This window comes from Moschus berezovskii, chromosome 25, assembly GCF_049115385.1.
Source record: "Moschus berezovskii isolate FMDL1 chromosome 25, NW_MosBer_1.0, whole genome shotgun sequence".
Lineage (NCBI taxonomy): Eukaryota > Metazoa > Chordata > Mammalia > Artiodactyla > Moschidae > Moschus > Moschus berezovskii.
The window spans coordinates 31,610,067-31,632,681 of NC_142484.1; the positions used below are offsets into that span (position 1 = coordinate 31,610,067).

General features: G+C 46.7%; 1 protein-coding gene across 1 annotated transcript in view; it reads right to left on the reverse strand.

The window, feature by feature from the left end:
* Window positions 1–22,615, reverse strand: part of TENM4 (teneurin transmembrane protein 4) — a 787,800-nt gene that overhangs the window by 41,863 nt on the left and 723,322 nt on the right. The window contains exons 24-26 of the mRNA XM_055416091.2: window positions 14,831–15,063; window positions 10,617–10,771; window positions 4,165–5,042 (exon numbers count right to left, since the gene is read on the reverse strand). Coding sequence (XP_055272066.2) covers window positions 4,165–5,042; window positions 10,617–10,771; window positions 14,831–15,063 — 1,266 coding nt within the window. The remainder of the gene's footprint in view (window positions 1–4,164; window positions 5,043–10,616; window positions 10,772–14,830; window positions 15,064–22,615) is intronic.

Consider the following 22,615-nt stretch of genomic DNA (forward strand, 5'->3'; position numbering starts at 1 on the left):
TCAGCTGTGTCCGACTCTTTGTGACTCCATGGACTGTAGCCCACTAGGTTCCTCCGTCCATGGAATTCTCCAGGAAAGAACACTGGAGTGGGCTGCCATTCCCTTCTCCAGGGGATCTTCCCAACCCAGGGATCGGACCTGGGTCTCTTGCACTGCAGGCAGATTCTTTACCATCTGAGCCACAAGGGAAGCCCTCCTCTAATTTCTACTAACTTCAATTACAACTTTGGTCTGTTTCTTTGATTAGCTGACTCACAGCTGCTGCCAGGTAACCTTACATGCCCAAACAACATCTCTGCAATTACTTAATACTACTGATTGAAATGCTAATATTAATGTTACTTGAAATAATAATAGCAGCAATAGCAATAGCTGTCATTTGAGTACTTATGATGAGTTAGATATTGTTTTCCATATTTTTATCTCACTGAAAGTTTGAACCCCAGACTATCCCTATGAAAAAGCTACAACTTTAGTCCATTATATACAGATAAGTTACAAAGAATTTAGGTGAACCCTATCAGTGTAGTTGAAAGAACATGGACGTGTGTACTGGTTCTGCTAAGTCCTCACTGTGTGATTTTAGACTAGTTACCTACTCTCTCTGTGCTTTGGTTTGATCATCTGTAAAAAATAGGACTGATAGTCTCTACCATCTGAGGGTGCTGTGAAGAGTAAATGAGAAAGAGCCTGGTACACAGTTGGATCTCAAAAAAACTGACTTTCACTTTTGGGGCTTTTATCTTCTGCTTCTGAATACAGCTATGAAGTAGATACTCTGGAATTCCAAATGCCATTTTCTAAAGAGTGATGGTACTAACATTTCCTTCTTCATAAACCATCAAATATGGCTGTATAATTTCATCAAGGAGGACAGGGAGAGCGGAAGGGGATCCTTGCTGGTAGAGGTGTAGGAAATGCTTTTCAATTTCAGGGCTGGTTGAGAGTAACGGCTGCAGTGATGTGTAAGCATTCAGTCTGTGATTTGAGGGAGTGACCTTGAGAACGAATCGAGGGCACCGACTTGCTCTGACAAAGAAACCGCTGTATTGGCTAAATAATGTATAAGGGATTTCCATTGGGCAACTGGGGGAAAATTGAATTATTTAATGTATTTCCATTTCGATGAGTTAATCAAGATAATTGCTGTTTTCCTGGATCTTTGTCTTTTTTTTTTTTGTAATTAACAAGGTGCCTGTTTGGAGAAGGGAATTTAGCCAGTGAACTTTGTACAGACTGCTGTGACTTTTTCTTTTTTGGAGCAAACTGTATTCAAAACTCTATGATGGCTCCTTTTGTTTGGGACTCTAGGATTGTGAGAAACTGATGCTTGATCAAGGTTGAGAAAAACTTAGGGTTCAAAGATTCAAGTTCATTTGAACAAACTCCACACGGGGCAGCAGGGCAGAGCTGCAGGAGCGTGAGCTCTGGTATCAGACAGATGTGGGCTGTGAGCCCTGTTCGGTGAGGTCTCACTAGACGATAACGAACAAATGAGCCTCTCTGAGCCTCAGTGACTCAGCTTCTGTTCCTTCCACAGATGATTCGCGGCCTGAATACGGTAATACAGTTCCTAGCCCACCAGTGATGGGCAGCAAGGCCAGTTCCTTCCCTGTCTCCCATGTACTAGTCTAATATTTGACAGTCTCGGTTGTGTGGAACATGGCTAAAACCTCAAAAAGAAACTAAAAAAGGATCTAAGTAGAAATAGATGTTAAAAGTCTATTCATTAAAATACCTCATAGAGGAACACCCTGGAGATATATATACATATTTAATTCTGGCGAGGATTATAATAAGCTGAATGTCTGGTTCTCTGACTACACCATTTAAGAACCCCGACCCTGGATGAAGAGAAGGGAAGCGAGCTCCTGACGTTGGCCACCACGACTGAAACAATGATGCAACAGTGCCCCATGGAGGGAGGAGGTGGTGAAACCAAGGGTTAGGTACAGGCGCTAAGGAAGCAACCGTTTAGAATCACTTCAGGCAGGACTGGACGGGTCTATAGCCTCATTTCCTGGGAACCAGCTTCATATCGAGGTAGGAGACAGATGGGCCCCCAGGCTAGACACCTGCTATTTGTCGAGCGGAGTAAAATTCAAGCTTTGTTCTTAGCCAGACACTCCAAGGACAAAGCTAGTGGCAAAAGCTGAGCTCTGCTAAAGTAAAGCGGTAAGAGGCCCACTCCTGAGGTCAAGGACGACTTCCCTGCCTGCCCAAGCGCAGGGAGGCTCCTTGGGGGTCGAAAGGGAGGGGACCCCACCCCGTAAGTGGGGATATGCACCCACAGGCCTCTGTGGTGGGATCCACCTTAGCGAAAAGTTGTGCATGCATCCTGGGGAGGGCCCTAGGACCAGTCAGGGGTGAAGAAAGAAACTAGACAATTGGTCAAAAGTAAACTAAGACTTGGAAGGATGGTCCTAGATAAGTTTTTTAAATCACCTTATTGTGTGCCTCCTCATTCAGGATGCCCACACTTGTCTCTGGGTGTGTCTCTGAATTACTGTGTTCCTCTTCATTACAGAGGATGACCATACCCTTTCTCTCTGGGTATGTATCTCTGCCCTGCTTCTGAGTTAGATAAACAAACTATTTTCCTGTGTGCTCTCCCAGACATTATGTTGTGTCTCTAATAATAAACTTTCTGTTTTTACAGTTCTTTGCCTCCTTGAAACATTCTTGCTCTCAAACTTGGGCAAGAGTCAGGGCCACTCTACTTCTAGCCTCTAGTCCCTGGTTTTCTAGTGACTAGGATTCCTGGTTTGCATCCAGGTTCAGTTCAGTTGCTTAGTCGTGTCCGACTCTTTGCGACCCCATGAATCACAGCACACCAGGCCTCCCTGCCCATCACCAACTCCCGGAGTTCTCTCCAACTCATGTCCATCGAGTCGGTGATGCCATCCAGCCATCTCATTCTCTGTTGTCCCTGTCTCCTCCCACCCCCAATCCCTCCCAACATCAGAGTCTTTTCCAGTGAGTCAACTCGTCACATGAGGTGGCCAAAGTATTGGAGTTTCAGCTTTAGCATCAGTCCTTCCATTGAACACCCAGGATTGATCTCCTCTAGCCCAGGTTCAATCCCAGGACAGGGAGCTGAGATTTTTCTTCAGGACCACACACTGCTGTTTCTCTGAGATCAATATGGCAGTATCAAATGCCTTGTTTCTTAAGACCTTGACTCATAAAAGAAAGATTTATGCCTGTATAATGAGAAGGGAGGTATCTAATGCACTTCATAAATTCCATCCAAAATGTTAAAAGTGAAAGAAAAAGTTTTGAATCATAAAGATGTGGACTTGTGAAGTGAGTTAGAAAGAGAAAGATAAATACCGTATACTAACACATATATAAGGAATCTAGAAAAATGGTACTGAAGAATTTATTTACAGGGCAACAGTGGAGAAGCAGATATAGAGAACAGACTCATGGACATGAGGAGAGGGAGGAGAGGGTGAGATGTGTGGAAAGAATAACATGGAAACTGACATTACTATTTGTTAAATAGGTAGCCAACGGGACTTTGCTGTATGTCTCAGGAAACTCAAACAGGGGCTCTGTATCAACCTAGAGGGGTGGGGTGGGAGGGAGACAGGAGGGAGGTTCAAAAGGGAGGGGATATATGTATATTTATGGCTGATTCATCTTGAGGCTTGACAGAAAACAGCAAAATTCTGGAAAGCAATTATCCTTCAATAAGAAATAAATTAATTTTAAAAAAGATGTGGACTTGGATTATGTGGACAATTCTTTCACATAGAACTTTTCCTTCTCCCATTGTCACATTTCTGGACAGTGGTCATGTGGAGATGCTGACACTTAACCAAGTATTTTCCATCTATGTCACCTCCCTGTAGTGAATCCATGGGGGAAGGTTTCCGTTTTACAGAGGTGGAAGCCGAGGCCTAGAGAGATTAAGTCCACAGGGAAAGCTGGATTCAAGCCCCGCTTCTCTGACTTCAAAGCTCATGCCTTTCCTACTACACCATGTTCCTTCCTAGGAATAATCATCTGGGTTATTAACATGCAGAACATATAATAGGTCATGCTTTGCAACTCAAGTGAATTAAAACAAAAACATCCATGAATGAACACTTCCTCAGTTTACCTCTAATTCTGCAATGCACCCATGAAACAAAACCACCAAATGGTCTTGGTACTTACTCGTAAAATGTTGTCCATCCATTTTCATTGCTCTTGGTGGCGAGCAGGCCAGAGTTGCCGTGGTATGTCATCATGGCCAACTCGTGTCCTTGTGTGGTTACGCTCTTGAGTGCACTGTTGGTGCCCATGGTCACCCAGTACACCTGGCCATCTGGGACCACCAGCCAGAGGGGCATCCCTGTGGAGTCTCTGCGGACGTTGACCATGTTGCCGTTGTTGTCTGTGATGAGTGTGACGTCACCATCCCCTGTGTAGGTGAAGTTGTACAGGTAATCTCCCGTGGGTAGGCTTTGGGTGTACAGATGCTTGCCACTGGTATCAAACAGGTAGAGCTCCTGGTCGATCGGGGAGGACAGCTCATACATGTTCTGGGTGTTGAGGAAAGGCTTGTTCTTCCTGATAAACCGGATTCGGATATTCCCAAGGTCGGCCACATAAAGCTCCCCGTCAGCACACACAGCCAAGGAGGATGGGATATTCAGCTTCGCATCTTTGGCGTAACCATCATCTCCAGAGAAACAATCACAGTTGGCATCATTTTTACAGTCACAGCCACTGGGGGCCCCGGCAACCAGTGAGATCTCTCCACTGGTGGTGACCTGCCTGATGCGGTTGATCTTCTTCTCGTCGGTCTCAGCAATATACAGGACCCCATTGTGAGAGACAGCCAAGGCAGTGGCCGACTCCAAGGTTGCATGCACGGCCACCTTGCTCAGCAGGAAGTGGTCAATGCCGGGCACCTGGCAGTGCATGGGCCTCCCGGCGACGATGCGCACCTGGTGGTTTTCAGAGATCTGCAAGACCACGTTGTTGTCCAGGACATAGAGGGAGTTGTCCATCGGGTTGATGGCTAAGTCTGTGGGCCACTCCAGGCGAACCTGACAATGGAGACACGGACACTCAGATGCCTGGCGAGGTGCCCACTGATTATCCCACACCCTGTAGAGCCCTGAGTCCTGTAAAGTGGACCAAGCGCCAGCACAGGCAGTCCAGCCTGATCCTCACAGCAGTCTGTCATCATCCGTGGATGTCAGCCCCTGATCAGACAGAAACTACGCGGGAGCCCCACCGAGACAAGTGATGGTCTACGTTAGACTGACGGAACACAAAGAAGGGGATGACAAACAAATAAACAAAAGGAACAGGTGAGAGGAGAGACTTCGGAGTCAGACAGGCCTGGTTTCAGATTCCAGTTCCCCACTTACAACCTTGGGCAAGTTACTTTGCCTCTCTGAGTCTCAATATTCACTTCTGTGAGATAAGTAACGACAATAGTGCCGAGGGTCTGACCCCCCATAAGTGGTCAAAGAGTGGCAGCTAAGGTTACGGAGGTGGGAGGGGAAGGCAGATAGAGCCTGGAGGCTGAAGGAGAACTTTGTTTAGAGGCTTAAGAAAGATCTTGCATGAATTGCTGCTGAATGCATGACAGAGGATTTCTCAGTTCTTTGAGTTCATGGAGTAACACATGGCTAGGGGCTGGGGACGTAAAGTGAAAGCAACCCTAGCCCCTGTCTGACATAGTTGCAGTCCTGTGATTCTCAAATCTGGCTACATAGGAAGGACCCGTGGTGATTTAAGAAAGTACTGATGCTAAAATTCCACCTCTGATCAATTAAATTAGATCCCTGGGTATGGGGCTCTGGGAAAGGCACAAAAGCATCCTGAATGATCCTAATATGTGCCTGGGAATCAAAACTGGATCTTTCTCCTCCAAGGGTGATCTCTGGCCTGAAAGCATTGGCATTGCCTGAGAGTGGGTCAGTATAGCAGAATGGCAAGCCCCACCCCAAACCTACTGAATCTGAATTGGCATTTCAACAAAATCCCTTGGAGGCTCCTGCACACGCATACTGCAGTTGGCGATACTTTGCTTTGGATGATGGTTTCTAGCACCTCAGAGAACAAGTCCACCTGGGAGAGATGAACGTCAGCTATGGGAATGCAGGGTTCAGAGGTCCTGGGCCCAGGTCTGAGCCTCCTCGGAGCCAGGCCAGGATGCCGGCAGGGATCACAGGGGGCTGGCCTGCAGGTGGGCATGCAGGGGACTGAGGCCTGGCAGGTCTAAGGTGAGGATGCTGTTTCTTGCCTTGGTGGCCTTAGAGGCTGGGATGTTGGGTATCTCGCCCTGGGAGATGCTGGCACTAAGGGAAGCCCTTTGCCAACTGTGTTCCCCGAGAGGTCCAGCCACAACGCACGTAGGCAGACAGCTGCTGCCTGCAGTTGCCTTATCCACCCCACTGCTGGGGACTCTTCGCCTTAGGATCCTGAGCCCCCAACACGTCCGGGACATTCCATCCAACTTGGGGCTTATTTAAATAAATGTTATACCTCTGAGTGAGCAATTTCTCTTCCAGAAATTTACTCCTATACACCCCTGACTACAGAGGTGCTTATCACAGCCATTTTTAATAACGGTGAAAGGCTGGAACCAACCCAGATGCCCAATGACAGAAACTATCGTCCATTTCGTTCACTCATAGGTTAGAGCACTCTGTGCAGCAGTTAGAAGTGATGTTACAGATGGATGCTTAATGAAATGGGAAGATGTTTGCTACGTATTAAGTAGAAAGAGCAGTTTGCCGAACTGTAATCACAGTGTGATCCCAACTGGGGAGCCCAGACAACAATAAAGTGGATGGATGATAGATAGAAGCGGGGTTAGAAGCTTGAGGGTTATATACGGAAACGTTACCCAGTATTGGGAGGAGAGGTAATTTTAACTTTCTTCTTTGTCATTTTAAATTTTTTATATTTCCTGCAATGTGCATGAGGGAGTTGACTACAGAGAAAAGAAACCCCAGAAGACAATACACCTCTGAGACATGGCCGCCGACACCCAGCCCTTGAGCTCAGGGCCCTTCTCAGCGCGGAGCAGGCCCTGCCAGCTGCACTGCTCCGAGGGTCTGCTTGCGCCCTCTCCCCGGGCCTGGGCCCCCTCTGCCCCGCAACACAGGGGGCCCCCGGGCAATGCCAGAGCCAGCGGCTGGGCTGCCTCCCTTCACACTTCCCAGCGCTCCCCAGAGCACAACATCACAGCTGCCTTTGGCTGCATCAAGAACACAGTTTACTCTAAAGTGACAGGGGAATTTTCAATTTCCTAAAGCCCATTTCTTGTCAACACTGGCTGCTAAATATTTTATGCCCTCTGGCCCTGTGGCGCCTTGGGGACATGCTTGCCGAGACCTTTCTGCCTGTCATTATGATGAAGACGGCTCCTTGATGGGTAGGTGGGGGGGTGGGGGGGGAGGGGAGGACCTGGGAGGGAGAGGGAGAGGAAGCGGGGAGGAGGGAAGGACAAGCTCTCCTACTCTCTCCTGAGTGCCCACATGTACACAGCCACCAGGAAAGAAGGCGAAAGCAGTGCGTTTGGAGTCACCGTGCGTGCGTGATGGTTCTGGACCAAGTACCTACGCAGCTTTGATTTTACCTCCCTGTTAGCGATGATCGCGTGGAGGCTTCATTTCCCATCACCAGAACGGAGGAAGGAGACTTTATGGTTTCTGAGGTCCCTCCAGCTCGCACTTTTGTCATCCTGAGATGGAATCAAGCTCCCTCCCCCCTCCGCCAGAGCATGCTGTGCCTTTATTAAAGCTCCCTGACTTGACTGCCTCATTGCAGAGTTATTTGCAAAAACGGATCCTCGAATGGATGGACGAATGACTGACTGTTGAATGGCATAGAGGGAGGCATTGGGGGTCTGGACACTTCACTTCTTGGCTCAGTCCACCAGTGGCCACAGGTGTGATCTTCCTGAGTTACATGAGTGCTTTGAACTTCTTTCCTCATATGTAGACGGTGCTAATAAATCTTATATGAGTAGTTGCGAGGATCAAAGGAGACGATGCACAAGGAAATTCTTTGTAAATTACAAAGAGAATGAATACTTACAGCCCATTATTAGCTGCCAGACACTGTGTGGGGCTCTTATGTAATATTTATTACCCCCTTCTACATACAGGAAAGAAGTTCAAAATGTTTTACACGATATCATGAAAAAAATTTCCTTTCTGCACCCCTGAGGGAACCTAGCACAGAGCTCTGCATTTATAATCACATTTTCCTTCACCAAGTCTGTTTCCCCATCTATAAAATGGGGTACGTAATACCTACCTTGAGGGATTACTGTTGTTCAGTCGCTAAGTCGCGTCCGACTCTTTGCGACTCCATGCAGGATTATGGTGACAATTAAACAAGAAAAGTCATCATATCCATCTCTGTGTCCCCATTTGTAAGAGTGCCTGCGCACGTTCTCAGGAAATCACTTTGGGCTATGGACAGGGTGGTACTCAGTGTCTGCGGTGGCCGCAGGCTGCAGAGTTGGGAACTCATGCCCGGTTCTGAATGGATGCTCCAGACAGACGGCAGCACCTCCCATGACGTCTCTCCTCTCTGCCTCCCTCTATTTTGTCCTCCCACCTGGTCTTCAGTCCGAGCGAGCTCCCTGGTTCTCCCCTTGGCATTCTTACATCTGAGCAGTTTCTCATTTCTCTGCCTCACCTCCCTGCTCTACACAGCACAGTAAAGCAGCTGCGTGTTTGTGACAGAGGAAGCTCTGAGGATGAAAGCCAGGCCCCTTCCCACATGCACGTATAAGAGTTTATGGCTATGTCAGAGAGTGTGGGAAAAAGAATCCCATTCTTTGAATCAGATGAGGGTGGTGAGGACCAGGGGTGTGGAGATTTCAGTCCAGGATTTCTGAATTTGAGCGTGGATTTCCCCCGCCCCGGCCTCCACAATATGCCAGTTGTCTTCCAAGCCTTTGATCTGGCTGCTTGGCAGCACCTCCAGCTAAAGCTACACAATTTTCCAACGTGTGGATTGAAATTTTTCGGCACCCCGTGCTGGCTGGTGGAGGGCCCATTTGGAGAACTGAAGAGACTTGGACGAAACATCCTCAGGCTGTGGCTGCTTCCTGACAGGGTAAATCAAGCTTGCTCACAGACCGGAGAGGGAAACCCTCGAGCCAGCAAGGAGAAGCCTGCCAAATTGGAAAGACGGGTGGTAGAGAACAGATTCCCACTCGGGAGCATAACAATCAGTAGTTGGTGCAGAGGGAAACCTCACCAGCACCGGACAGGGAAGCACGCAGCCGCGGGATGGCCAGCAGCAGCCCTGAGGTCTGGGGAAGGGGCTTGGCGACACACTGGGAGCAGGGCGGGCACAAGCCGGGAAGCCTCCCAGCCTCCGTCACCTGTTGCACCTAGGCAGCAGGTTGGCAGTGAGTGGCAAAGGGCCTGTATGCAGGCTCCCCTAGAAGTGAGGGTGTTTAGAAAGCCGAGTGTGCCCACTGCTAACACCAACTCGAAATTTAATGCTTTTTGAACCTCCTTATATCTCTGACTTTGCTAGTCTTGACAAGATGGATATTCACTGATTCAGCGCCAGCCAGGTTCTACTAAAGGATTGAGCAATAAAGGACACATCCCGCTGTAGGGCAAACTAGGGACATGCTGAACAGCAGCCAGAACCTTGTGTCTCTCTTGGGTCTACTGGGGCTCCTGGAGCCCACTCACTAAGGTTCAAACCCTGGTGTGGTAAGGTAAGTCCTTTCCTAACTGGCTCCAAAGCACACCTCCAGTTCCAACTCTTGCTACTTCCTTCTAAGAACCCTATGCTCAGTGTTCAATCTTCCAGTGTTTCTTGAATATTTCTGGCCCATTAACATCTTTGAACCATTGCACATGCAGTTTCCATTGTGTGAAATGTCTCCTTTCTTCCTGTCACCCAACAAACTCCTATTCAACCTTCAAAAGCTAGCACAAATGTCACCTCCTCTGTGAAAGCAGGACTAGAATTTCTGTTTAGTGATCAACTCCAGAGCACTGAGTGGTGCTCTGAGCTCTTGCATACATTGTTTCCGTATTCTCAAGGCAATCCTGCCAGGATAACATCAATTACTTCTATTTTAGAGATATGAAAATTGAGGCTCAGAGGACCTCAGCAACTTAAGTTATACAGCTGATGAGTGGCAAAGCTGGGATTCAATCAATCCATTAATGAATTCATCAACAAACAAGTATTGGGTGTGCTCCTGTATACCAGGCACCCTGGTTACAGCAGAGAAAAAGATGGACAGAATTCCTGTCCTCACGTACCTTACAGCCTAGAAGGAGAACAGACAGTGTTCAAGTATCTGTGAATTCATGAGGTTACGGATTTAAATTGACACTGTATGAGGCTCTCCTGCCTTCGAGGGCTACATGGGGCAGATTTCTTTGGTCTTCCGGGTCTTCCTGTGTCACCCACCTGTTACCTCTGATGGCGACCTTCCAGAGCCCCACATTGTGCTGGACACACCTGTGTGTCCTCAGTGCTCTTAAGAGGCCCTGCACCAAGAGTGTGCTTACAAGCCTTGTGCAACACAAAGACGAACAGCCAGCAGGCAAGTCGGGTGCCCATGAGAGGACAAGCATGCTGACCCAGGGCTCCAGCAGACACAACCTTCTCCTTACCTGAGAGATATCCATCACAGAGTCGCAACTCAGGGGTCGGGCTGAGCTGAGATCATTGGAGCCCAGCAGGGTGGAGATGACCCCGTTCTGATCAATGCGTCTGATCATGGTGCCGTCCACGAAATAGATCAGCCCCGACTTGTCCACAGTGATGCCTGGGGTGGAGAAGCCCAAACAGGACGTTCAGCCTTAGAGGTGGTTAACAACCCGCGTACTCATGGAAATGTGCAGGGTGATGGGCCCATCTCCTCAATGATTTGATTAGATCTTCCCCATGACATTCATCCCCTCTCTGAAGAAGCTGCCCAAGGGCTTGTACAAAGGGGATTAGCACCCAGGTCTTCAGATTCTCCAGGTCTCTGATTGTTGCCTCTGGAGATATCATCTCAGTCATCCACAAAACCTGGACTCATAACTGCCGAGAGTTAAGCACTAGAGGTAGTGGCAAGGAGGAGCATTTTCAATGTCAAAATGGTGGACTATGTAAATTAACCCACTTCTGAAGACCTGAAATTATAATCATCAAATCCCCTTCATGGCAGTAATTTTTCTTTTCCTCCAGGACAATCATCCCTCATGCTTTTCCAGTCTATTACTATTTGATGTTATTCTATTCTAATTTTTAATTTCTTTGGCCACGCCATGCAGCTTGCGGGATGTTAGTTCCTTGACCAGGGATTGAACCAGGCTCCCTGCAGTGGAAGTGTGGAGTCCTAACTACTGGACCGCCAGGGAGTTCTCTATTACTATTTTAGTTTCGTTGGTTATTTTAGAATTATAGAGCCTAAAAATGAATCCTTTGGATTTGTGTAGGGAATACTGGTGAATTTAACGTCTAAAAAAGGCACAATGACTTACTCAACGTTCCTTTCCTCCATTTGCTAGACTATCCCACCTGCTGACTTTCTCCAGGGCCACCTGTGTGACCGGCAAGTCACTGGATGTCCTTGCATTTGTTTTCTTAGCCATGAAATGAAAAGATTGTTCTAGATCTATATTTCTCACTTTTGGATGTATATGACAAGCACCTGGGAGCTAGCTAAAATGCACCATTCCCCCAGGTACCTGGTTCATAAAATCTCAAGTGCAGCCTGAACATCTACCTGTATTTTTGACCAGTGTCCTGGGTGATAATGATGTAAAAAGATATAAATCAAAGTCTGAGAACCACTCTAGTAAGTGAGGACTTCTTAACCAGTGATATGGATAAGAATCACCTGAAGAATCTTTAAATACATGTATTTATAACACATATCTGCTTGGTCTCACTTCCGGAAATACCATTAATAATTCACAGGGTGGCTGGGACTAGGACCAAGGCTCATGGGTGATACTGACACCCCAGGTCTAGAATCACAGGAGTCAGACATACACTATAGAAGTCTGAACTGCTGAGGGATCCTGGGGCTGAGAGACAGACAGGGTGTGCCCTGAGGAACACACGGTCTAGCTGAGGGGGCACAGGAATGACTTTGGACCCAGGGAGTGACAGAAGCCACAGCAGTTAATGGGGAAATAGAGGAGATTCTGGTCAGTTTCATCTTGTTTTCTCTGGGGCAGGAACTGGTCAGAAAAAGCTTCACAGAGGTGGAGACGGTTAAAGCTATAAAGCCTCCCAGTTATATAACCTTAGGGTAGACACTTCACTTCCAAGTCTCAGTTTTTTCATGGATAAAATGCGGGTAATAACACCTGACCTGTAATAGTTAGCCCTCGATTATTGTAACGACTTAGAATTATGAGAACATGAAACCCATCCTGGGCTTGCTCTCAAGGGCCCACAGGTCTATGACCAGTCAGGAGGGTGGGGTTAAGACACCCAGGGGCCTCTGCGTGAGGAACATCCATGGGAGCTGTGCTTCCTCCTGCCCGCTGCCTTAGGCTGTTCAGGGCTGAATAGTGATTTCACGCGGAGGACCGGCAGCCTTAAAGCGGGGGACGTCCTCCTCCTGTCCCTGCTTAGAATATAAACTAATTTCATTCTTTAAGCACAGGAGCTTCAGACAGGTGCTTTCTTGTCTGTGTGGCTGTGCTTGGTCTTTCTCCTCCATCTGCTATAGGACTGATGAATGCTCCAGGAACAACTGGGTTTCTTGTTTACAAAGTTGGCTGCACAGGCTAATAGAAGTGATGTGTGCCCTGATTAATGACTTCACTTTTTTCTCCTTTTGTTGTGCTAAATAGATGGACATCTTTTCTCCTCCCTGTTGCACAGTGTCTGCACATCCTGGCACCCTTGTCATTTCTATCTGTGTTAATTACAGGCTTTGGGGCAATTTCCCTGTCACTACATCTGTCTGTGTGTGTGTGTGTATGTGTGTGTGTGTGAGAGAGAGTGGAGGGTGGGGAACACACGTGTGTGGAGCAAATGAGAAAAGATCTTGAGAGAATAAAACTTCTCAGAAAAAAACTTTTAATTTTAAGAGAATAGAACGTTGCCGCCAAAAGGGCTCTCATGGACCATTTAGCCCAATCTGCACATTTACTAAAGGAACACTGAGGCCCACAAGGGGAGGTCCCAGAGCCAGGAGTTGCAGGGCAAAATCATAATGCAGGCTCCCTGAGTGCAAGCCTAGTGTTCTTTCCACTCCAGGCTACTCTCGCAGTATTGGGAAATCGTAATTCAGAAGGAGATTAACCACAAGTGTCACAAAATTTACCCCATGGAGTTACTACCTGATCACTTCAGGTATGTGGTAGAGACATATAAGTAATGATACATGATATTCTGTGATATAATATAACAGGAATAGGAATTACCACTTATGAGAAGCTTATCATGTACCTGGTACCACTGTCCTAAGCAAGTATTTACATTCCTGATAACAGTTAATCTGGACTACAACTGTACAGTGTATTTCTATTTAGAGGGGGAAAATGGGGCTCAGAGAGGTTAAACAACTCACCCATATTAGGCGGCAATGGCAGTAGTGGTGGTGGTTTAGTCACTAAGTTGTGTCTGACTCTTTGTGACCCCATGGACTGTAGCCTTCCAGGCTCCTCTGTCCATGGGATTTCCCAGGCAAGAGTACCGGAGTGGGTTGCCATTTCCTTCTCCAGGGGATCTTCCCAACCCAAGAATCAAACCCGCATCTCCTACGTTGCAGGCAGATTCTTTACAGCTGAGCCACCAGGGATTCCCATTAGGTAGCACTGTCTGAATTGAAACACAGGACTGCCTGACTTCACAAGTCTACAGCTTGCATTTGAAACCAAGCCCTGGAATCTGGCACTGCTTAAGAAAACGATCGCTCATGACATTTTTATAGGACATAGTATGAAACATATTAACTTTGACTCGCAGCGCAATTCGAGGAGGTGGACACAGAAGATAATATTACTCCTATTTTATTGACAAGGACCCTGTGGCTTAGACACTATAGGTCATTGGCCTTAGGGCCTGCAGCTCGGCGAACACGTGCTGATGGATGTCCGCTGACAACGATGGCTTCTCCTCCAGAAAGCCTTCCCAGTCTCCTGGGCACAGGGGCCTCCCTTGGCTCTGGACTCCCAACGCACAGCTCTTTCTCCCTGCACCTCAGGGAGCCCTTCTCCCCGTCTCCCATCTCACTGATTTACATTCAAGTCTTACTTTTCTGCCATAATGAACTTTTCTCTGTACGCACAGTACCCTGCATACTCAGCAAATACTTGCTGAATAAGTGAATGGAAAGTAATTGTGCGTGTGAAGAGGTCCAATTTTTTGAAGGACTCAAAATTGAAACTTTATAGGACATGAACATGTGCAAAGATGATATACTACTACTTTTCTTTAAATCAGACAATGACATGAAAGGCAGCATATATATCCAACAGGAGAGGACTGATAAATAATGGGACATCCATTTGGTGGAATACTATATATCCAGTAAACGCAAATTCATAGAAGACTCTTTAATGACATGGAGAAATATTCATGATATATCACTTAGAAAAAAAGTAGGTTACTAAAACAACTTGTTTAATGTGACTTAATTTGGTTTGTTTCTGGTGAGCATTAGATACACACACACACTTAGAAAAAAGGCTAGGGGGAAAGATAGGAAATATTAACTGGGAATATTTCTGGCAGGTGGAATTATGACAGCTTAAACTTTCCTCTGTAGAGTTCTTGGCATTTTCCAACTTTTTTGCAATGATAAACAGGTTTACCTTTTGGAAATGGAACTACCCCTATGAATGTTACTGAGAGAGTTTTGAAAGCAAAGCCTTACCCCTGGGGTTGGTAAGTGTGGCTTCCGTGGCTTTTCCACCATCCCCACAGCGAGTGTCATCGAAGGGGAGGCACTGGTCACCTGTCCCCGCCACCACCTCAGAGTTCTTGACGAGGTCCTTCACCACCACTGTGGACTTGATCTTGAAGACCCGCCGGCTTGTGGTGTCCGAAAGGAAGACAGCCCCACTCATGGGGTCTGTGGTCAGGTAGTATTTGTGTGCTGGGCTGTGACTGGAAAACAAGGACACGCCAGTTGGTGAGCACTTTCCTCTTTCCTGACAGGCAGCCAGGGATACAGAGCTTGAGATTAAGCCTAAAGGGGGACAATGCCCTTCTTTGGGGTGATGGTTCCCCAATTTTTCTGACCTCTGTGGTTGGCCTTTGCCTCTCACCCAACTATGAATGCAAGAGCTTCTTATTGATGACTCTCATGCCCAGCCAACAGCGCGATGCCTGTGTTTTCTTTAAAAAGATTATCCGTGAGGCTGACCAGAGGTGGTCTGTAAATCCAGACCAGAGACATGAAAGGATCTGACTTTAAAAAACACTTCAAAACTAAACAAAACAACACACGAGCTCTTCCCCCACGCAGCTTTTACAGCAGCTCCACCCTCATCTTGGGACTGACTGCTAAGGTCCCAGTGAGACTGGACTGTAGCCGGTGTCAACGGCGTCTTCTTCTGACAATCACGCTATACTTATCAGGAGCCCAGTATTCTCCTTCCTGCAGCCAGACACAAAGGAGCTACAAGATTAGTCTGCAATTGGCGCAACGGCCAAGGAAGAAGAGACAGAACAGGGCAGCTGTGCTGGTGATGGTTCTGTTTCTGCAAAACAGCCACAAGGGCAGGATGCGCTCAGGGAGGAGAGTGAAGCTGGATGGGGCCTGCACGGGGAGATGATGGAGACGAGGCGGCATCTCCAGGCACAGCGGAGGAAAACTCGCGCAGGCTTTGGGTTCAGATCAAGTCTACCTCTGTCGTTTTGTGGTTCTGAAACCTGGGCAACTGACCAGGCCTCCTGAGCCTCAAGTTTTCTTCATCTGCAAAATGGGCGTGTGACCTTGCTGGTATATTGGGAACATTATATAAAATGTTATATAAATTACATGAGAAATACTCAGCACAGTGCGTGGCACACAATGCTGTCTGTGTTGTGCTTAGTCACTCAGCCGTGTCCAACTCTTTGTGACCATATGGACTGTAGCCCGCCAGGCTCGTCTGTTCAAGGGGATTCTCCAGTCAAGAATACTGCAGTGGGTTGCCATGCACTCCTCCAGGGGATCTTCCCGACCCAGGGATCGAACTCAGGTCTCCTGCACTGCAGGCAGATTCTTTACCGTCTGAGCCACCAGGGAAGCCCACAGTAGGCACTTGATAATCATAATTATTATTTTAATTACTAGTCATTATGTCTGTTTTTGTCTTTGGAGAGGACTACAGAGTAGGTATCTCTTATTAAGCCTGAATTTTGCTGTCAGGTAGTAATGATTTATAATTTCTTCCCAGTCAAGGCCATTCCCTCACCACGTGTCATCAGCCATCCCGACAACTTGTCCCTCAAACATGTCTTCACGCCTCTTGGCACCGGTGGCTCCTGCTCTGGGGAACATCCTATACCCTCCCTTTCTCAGCCTGCTGAACTACTATTCACTCTTTTTTTTTTTTAATTTTTATTTTTATTGCAGGCTAATTATTTTACAATATTATATTGGTTGGTTTTGCCATACATTGACATGAATCCACCCCAGGGGTACATGAGTTCCCCTTCCTGAACTCCCCTCTCACCTCCCTCCTTCCCTTATCCTTCCTCTGGGTCATCCCCACATACCAGCCCTGAGCATCCTGTAACATGCATCAACCCTGAACTGGCGATTCATTTCACATATGATAATATACATGTTTCAATGCCATTCTCCCAAACCGTCCCACCCTCACCCTCTCCCACAGAATCCCAAAGACTGTTCTATACATCTGTGTCTCTTTTGCTGTCTTGTATACAGGGTTATCATTTCCATCTTTCTAAATTCCATATATGTGTTAGTATATTGTATTGGTGTTTTTCTTTCTGGCTTACTTCACTCTGTATAATAGGCTCTAGTTTCTTCAACCTCATTAGAACTGGTTCAAATGCATTCTTTTTAATGGCTGAGTAATACTCCATTGTGTATATGTACCAAAGCTTTCTTATCCATTCATCTGCAGATGGACATCTAGGTTGCTTCCATATCCTGGCTATTACAAACAGTGCTGCAATGAACATTGGAGTACATGTGTCTCTTTCAATTCTGGTTTCCTCGGTGTGTATGCCCAGGAGTGCGACTGCTGGATCATATGGCAGTTCTATCTCCAAGACCCACCTCCCAGAATATTGAAAATAAAAGCAAAAATAAACAAATGGGACCTAATTAAAATCAAAAGCTTCTGCACAGCAAAAGAAACTATAAGCAAGGTGAAAAGACAGCCTTCAGAATGGGAGAAAATAATAGCAAATGAAGCAACTGATAAAGGATTAATCTCCAAAATATACAAGCAGCTCCTGCAGCTCAATTCCAGAAAAATAAATGACCCAATCAAAAAATGGGCCAAAGAACTAAACAGACATTTCTCCAAAGAAGACATAAAGATGGCTAACAAACACATGAAAAAATGCTCAACATCCCTCATAATCAGAGAAATGCAAATCAAAACCACAATGAGGTACCATTTCACACCAGTCAGAATGGCTGCTATCGAAAAGTCTACATGCAATAAATGCTGGAGAGGGTGTGGAGAAAAGGGAACCCTCTTACACTGTTGGTGGGAATGCAAACTAGTACAGCCACTATGGAGAACAGTGTGGAGATTCCTCAAAAAAACAGAACTACTATTCACTCTTCAGGTGTCAGCTCAAATGGTACCTTTTCTGTCAAACCTCCTGCAGCCTTTCTTCCCTATGCACTGACATTCTTATCTTTCCATATCTGGGTTACAGGACACTGAACATAATGCTTTATTTACTTATGTGTCTGTCTCCCAGTCTTCTCTGGTGGCTCAGGCGGTAAACAATCAGCCTGAAACTCTTTGTGCTGCAAAGAGTCCAACATAACTGAGCCCAACACTTCCACTTTTCACTCTGTCTCCCCAGTCCCATCACTACTTGATGGGAAGAGATGGGATTTTATTCTTTCCTGTGTTTCCAATGTTCAGCTTGATGCTTTTCCAGCCCACAGCAGCCATTAAGTGCATGAGATCTCCATTTTTAGTTTATTTAAACAGTATTTTCAATCAAATTACTTAGCTTTCTTGTAACTTCTCTCAGGAGTGGTGGTAATAGGAGAGATGTTCTATTTAACTGGACATGTCCCCTGTGACTTGCCCTATAACATGTGACAGATTTAATTTTCCCAGATGACACTGATTCTGGCTAAATAAAATGCAGTGACCTTAGATCCTACTCTGCAATGCTGGGGCAGCCTTGAGCTTTCTGATTCTTAATGACAGCTGGAGGTCAATTTTTCATTTCTTTTCGTATCACCCATAATAAATGGGTGCTATTCACCAAGGCAGAAACTAGGTCCTTGAGGAATATGGTGGGGCCTGTCCACTGAGAGTAGGCCCCCCGTCCCGAGATTCTGGCTCACGTCTTTCTGCATCGACCCAGAGAAGTGCCACTTAGGCGACGTTTCTCAGGTCGGTGAATTCCAGAAGAGGGTGGAAGTTGGCAGACTGTCCAGTGGCCCCTCTTTTGTGCCCCAGGACAAGGTTGGGGTTTCGTCCGCTAACCGTAAGGGAAGGAGCACTAGTTCTGAACTGAGAGAATGTGGGTTCTAGTTTGGACAAGCCACCTAAATGGTTCACGTAGTGGGTTCCTCAGCCGTCAGATGATGGCATCCCTGCCCTGCTTTGCTCACAGGCTTATCATCAGGATCAAATGAAATGATCCAGCTCAATGGCCCTTTCCAGTGGGCAGAACTCTTGGACAATCTTCCACTTGCTTCTTCCTCGGGCCACCTGCACTGGGAGCGGCAGCCCGACCTCTCCCAGGAGCTGCGCCCCCAGCCCTGAGGGCAGAGCTGCGGATGCGCGGGCTGCTGGTACGGAAGCATCGGCTGCCACCTCAGGGCACCAGTTTGTCCCAGGCATGGTGCTAGCCTTTTATATGCACAACCTCCTTTTCATCACAAACACCATAGAAGGCAGGTGCTTATTAAAAAAAAAACAACTGCTTTACAAACCTGAGATGAGATGTTTAGAAACCCAAAACTTGAGCGGGGCCAGAAAGTGCCAAGTGGCAGGATGGTATTTCTCTCTGATCTTCTGGATGCCAGAGTCTGTGTTTGCTCTACTTCCCCGCGCTGCTCCTCAGGGCCTAGAAAGCTCCTCTGCTTTTCTGGCCCAGGGCGCCTGCTTATCTCTGAGGACTTAGCTCCAACATCGCCTCATCTGGGATACCTTCCTCTCCTGGATTCTGGGGTCCCTGCTTTCCCCTCCTTCTTCTGTTGGGTCTCCACCAGACTCTCAGCACGTTATACTTTCAGTCCCTCCAGCACCTTAAGATTCTTTTCTGCTTAACTGTCTGATTCCTCAAGGACATCTTGGACTCTTGAGGGGCAGGGCCAGGCTTCAAGTTCCTGGTGCTTAGCCCTGAGCTGGTACAGAGTCAGTGTTCCAGAAAGGCCTGCTGACTTTATGAATCAGAGAGTAAATGCCTATCAGATTTTCTGGGATTACAGACGGGAAACACCCACTGCTAACGATCGTAGGGTGATGGTTCTCAACACGGCTGCACATCAGATTCACCTGGAAAACTTTTTTTTTAAAGCCTCATCCATCACATCTGAAGGGCCTGGGTATCTGTCCCTTGACAATCATTCGGGTGCTCCTGAAGCCCAGCTGACTTTGGAAACCATGCCTTTAGAGCAGAGCTTTTCAAACTTTGATGTGCTTATGAATCATGTTAAAATGAAGATTTCAGCTCTGCAGTTCTGGGTGTGGTCCGAGAGTCTGCACTTCTAATGAGTTCTCAGAGGATGCCGATGTTGCTTATATGTACTTGGAGGAGGTGGGCCTTCCTTAGAATACTTTGCAAACCATAGATGTATGAGATGGGAGATGGCCTTTCGCTGAGACCCCAGGCCTGGTGCTGTGGACAGGGACCCTGTCTGATCTGGCTCCGATCCCCAGTATCCTGGGCAGGGCTGGGCACAGAGCAGGCTCACAGTTCCACTGCCAGAGTCTGGGCAGGAGATCCTGAGGACCTGCATTCTTTCCTACTTCCTTAAACACAACCCTGGTGCCCCTGGAAATTGTGCAAAATCTTAGGGGCTATAAGGTATTAATCCTGAAGTGAATGAGCTGCAGTGGGCCTCACTCTGACCTCTATCTGGACAATGCGGGGAATTTCCTAGTAGGAGCTGTGAGCCCAGGAGTCTCTTGGCACCAAAGGCAACCTATCCCCTGCTTCTGAGTGGGGATTTTCCCTCTCCTTCAGAATAAGACCTGGCTTATGCAGAAGGGTGTCCTGTGACCACACCATGTAGCAGCCTTGACAGACCTTGATACACTGGTTCTTGTAGTAGGAAGAGCTTAAGCACTGGAACCACACAGACAGGGGTTCAAATACAGGCCCGTTACCCACGTGATAGGTGACCTTGGGCAAATTATTACTCTGAGCCTCAACTGTTTGTCATCTGAGAAATAGGGATAATCATAGTTACTTCCAAGGGCTACTTTGAGAACAAAATTTTATGAAGAATGTAAACCTTTGAGGATAGTGCCCGCTCCATTAAAAAATAAAAAAGCCCAATTAATGGCAGCTGGTCACCTTGAGAAACCTCCAAAACATTTATGTTATTGCACAATGAAAAACACCAGTATGTCATACTTAATGCTGTCTGTCTAACCTATTTTCTGAGCAACTAAGAGCTCTCTTCGAGTTAACATACTATGTGTAGCTTGGTTTGATGGAGATTTGAGTTCAGATGTACTTCTGAACAACAGACTTCAAACATTCCTCCATGACCCTACAGGAGAGATCTGGGAGGAGGTGAGGACCCTTAATCCCTCAAGGAAGGCAGGGAGGACGATGCCCTAGGGACTGGGGGTCTCGGTGGTGAGCATGCCCAGCATGGTGGGCTGAATTAAGGTTGTAAAGGCCAAAGAGAGAGAGACACACACACACAGGCTAAGAGTCCTAGCCTGAGCCTCTAGTTCCTTGGAGCAGCTGGAACAGTAAATGCTAATGGACCAAGAGGACGAAATTTTAGAATTTCTTTATTCCATTTCTGGCATTTACTGATGGGAACATTAAAGCTCTGAGAGAGGGAGGGATTTGCCAATATCCAGGTGCCAGTTAAAATCAGAGCTGGAGCCCAGGTCTTCTCCCTCCTGACTGTCTTTAGAAAACTGGAAGGCAGAAAGAAATTCCATTTTTCCCTTCTACTTTGGTTCACTTTCAAAATAGGTTTTGGCACCTGAGCAAACAATGAATTGAGAGAGGGCAGGAAGCCACCTCTGAAACCATACCATGGGTACATCAAAAGATCACTAAACAGCGCAAACAAAAGGTACCAAAATCACGACTCTCAATTTACAGATGATGCCACTGGAAACCAGAAAAGCTGTGTGACCAGCCCAAGGCCACATGCCTATGCAGCAAAGCTGGACGAGCACCCTGGCCTCTGACTCTTGGCAGCTAGGTGCCCCCGTCTCCTAGCTGTGACCCAGGCAGTCACCACTGCCGATTGGAGGTGCCAATGGGAAGGGCTAGGTCTTCATCCGAGATCTTCGTATGAAATGCACTGTGTTTGCTAAAAACTGAACCTGAGGGCGCATACTCGTTCATAGTTCAGTAACACCCATACTAAGTTCTTTGGATATCTCTCTTCTATTTCAGTGTCAGGAAAAATACTCCTGCTCTGAGAAGGGGGCATATTTTTCCATCTCTGGTAATGTAAACCCTGAAGACAGTTATGCTTCTCTGTTTAATCTGACTGCGAGGAAGCTCAGAGTCCTATCTGATGCGTAATCACAAATATGTGTTTTCTCCTTTTTTCTTTTGTTCCCAAATTCTATTTAATTTACTTTAATACATGTGTCTTTAGTTGCAAGAAGACTGAATTCCTTTTCAGGATAGACAGCAACATAATCATCATCATCTAATTATGATGATGATGATAATAATAATAGTAATAATGACAATAATAAAAATAATAACTCATTAGAGTGCCTGGCACAATGCTAGATACTTTATAAATATCTTCTGTTTTCTTTATGATGATCTCCAAGGGAGATTTTATTATCTTCAAATTAGAAACTAATGCTCAGATAGATTTAAACAGTTTTCCAAGGTCACATGATTGAGAGCTTCGGTTTCCTCATCTGTAAACTGGATGTATCGTGAAGAACTCCTTCAGAGGCGGTCTGGGGGTGCATTGCTATAATCCATGTAAAACGCTAACCTGCTTTCTACCACACATTAAGTGCCTTCTACATACTACTATCATTATCTTAAAAGAATATATATGAGTGCCATGTTATTACTATAATTACACAGACATGGACATAATCACTGTTGGATTTGGGATCTGTCTGACTCGCTACTGTCCTTATCTCAAGTAAGTGCCCACCCACATGCCAGTCTGATCTGCACCCACACAGACAACTGAGAGCCACGTGGGTAGCAGTACAAGCCACACCCCATGTGCCATGGCTACTGTCAGGTCACCCAGATGTGTGTGAGGCGGGGGGACGCTGAGGTCACCTAGGAGTCGGACGAGTGCCATAGCCCGGGGATGTCAGTG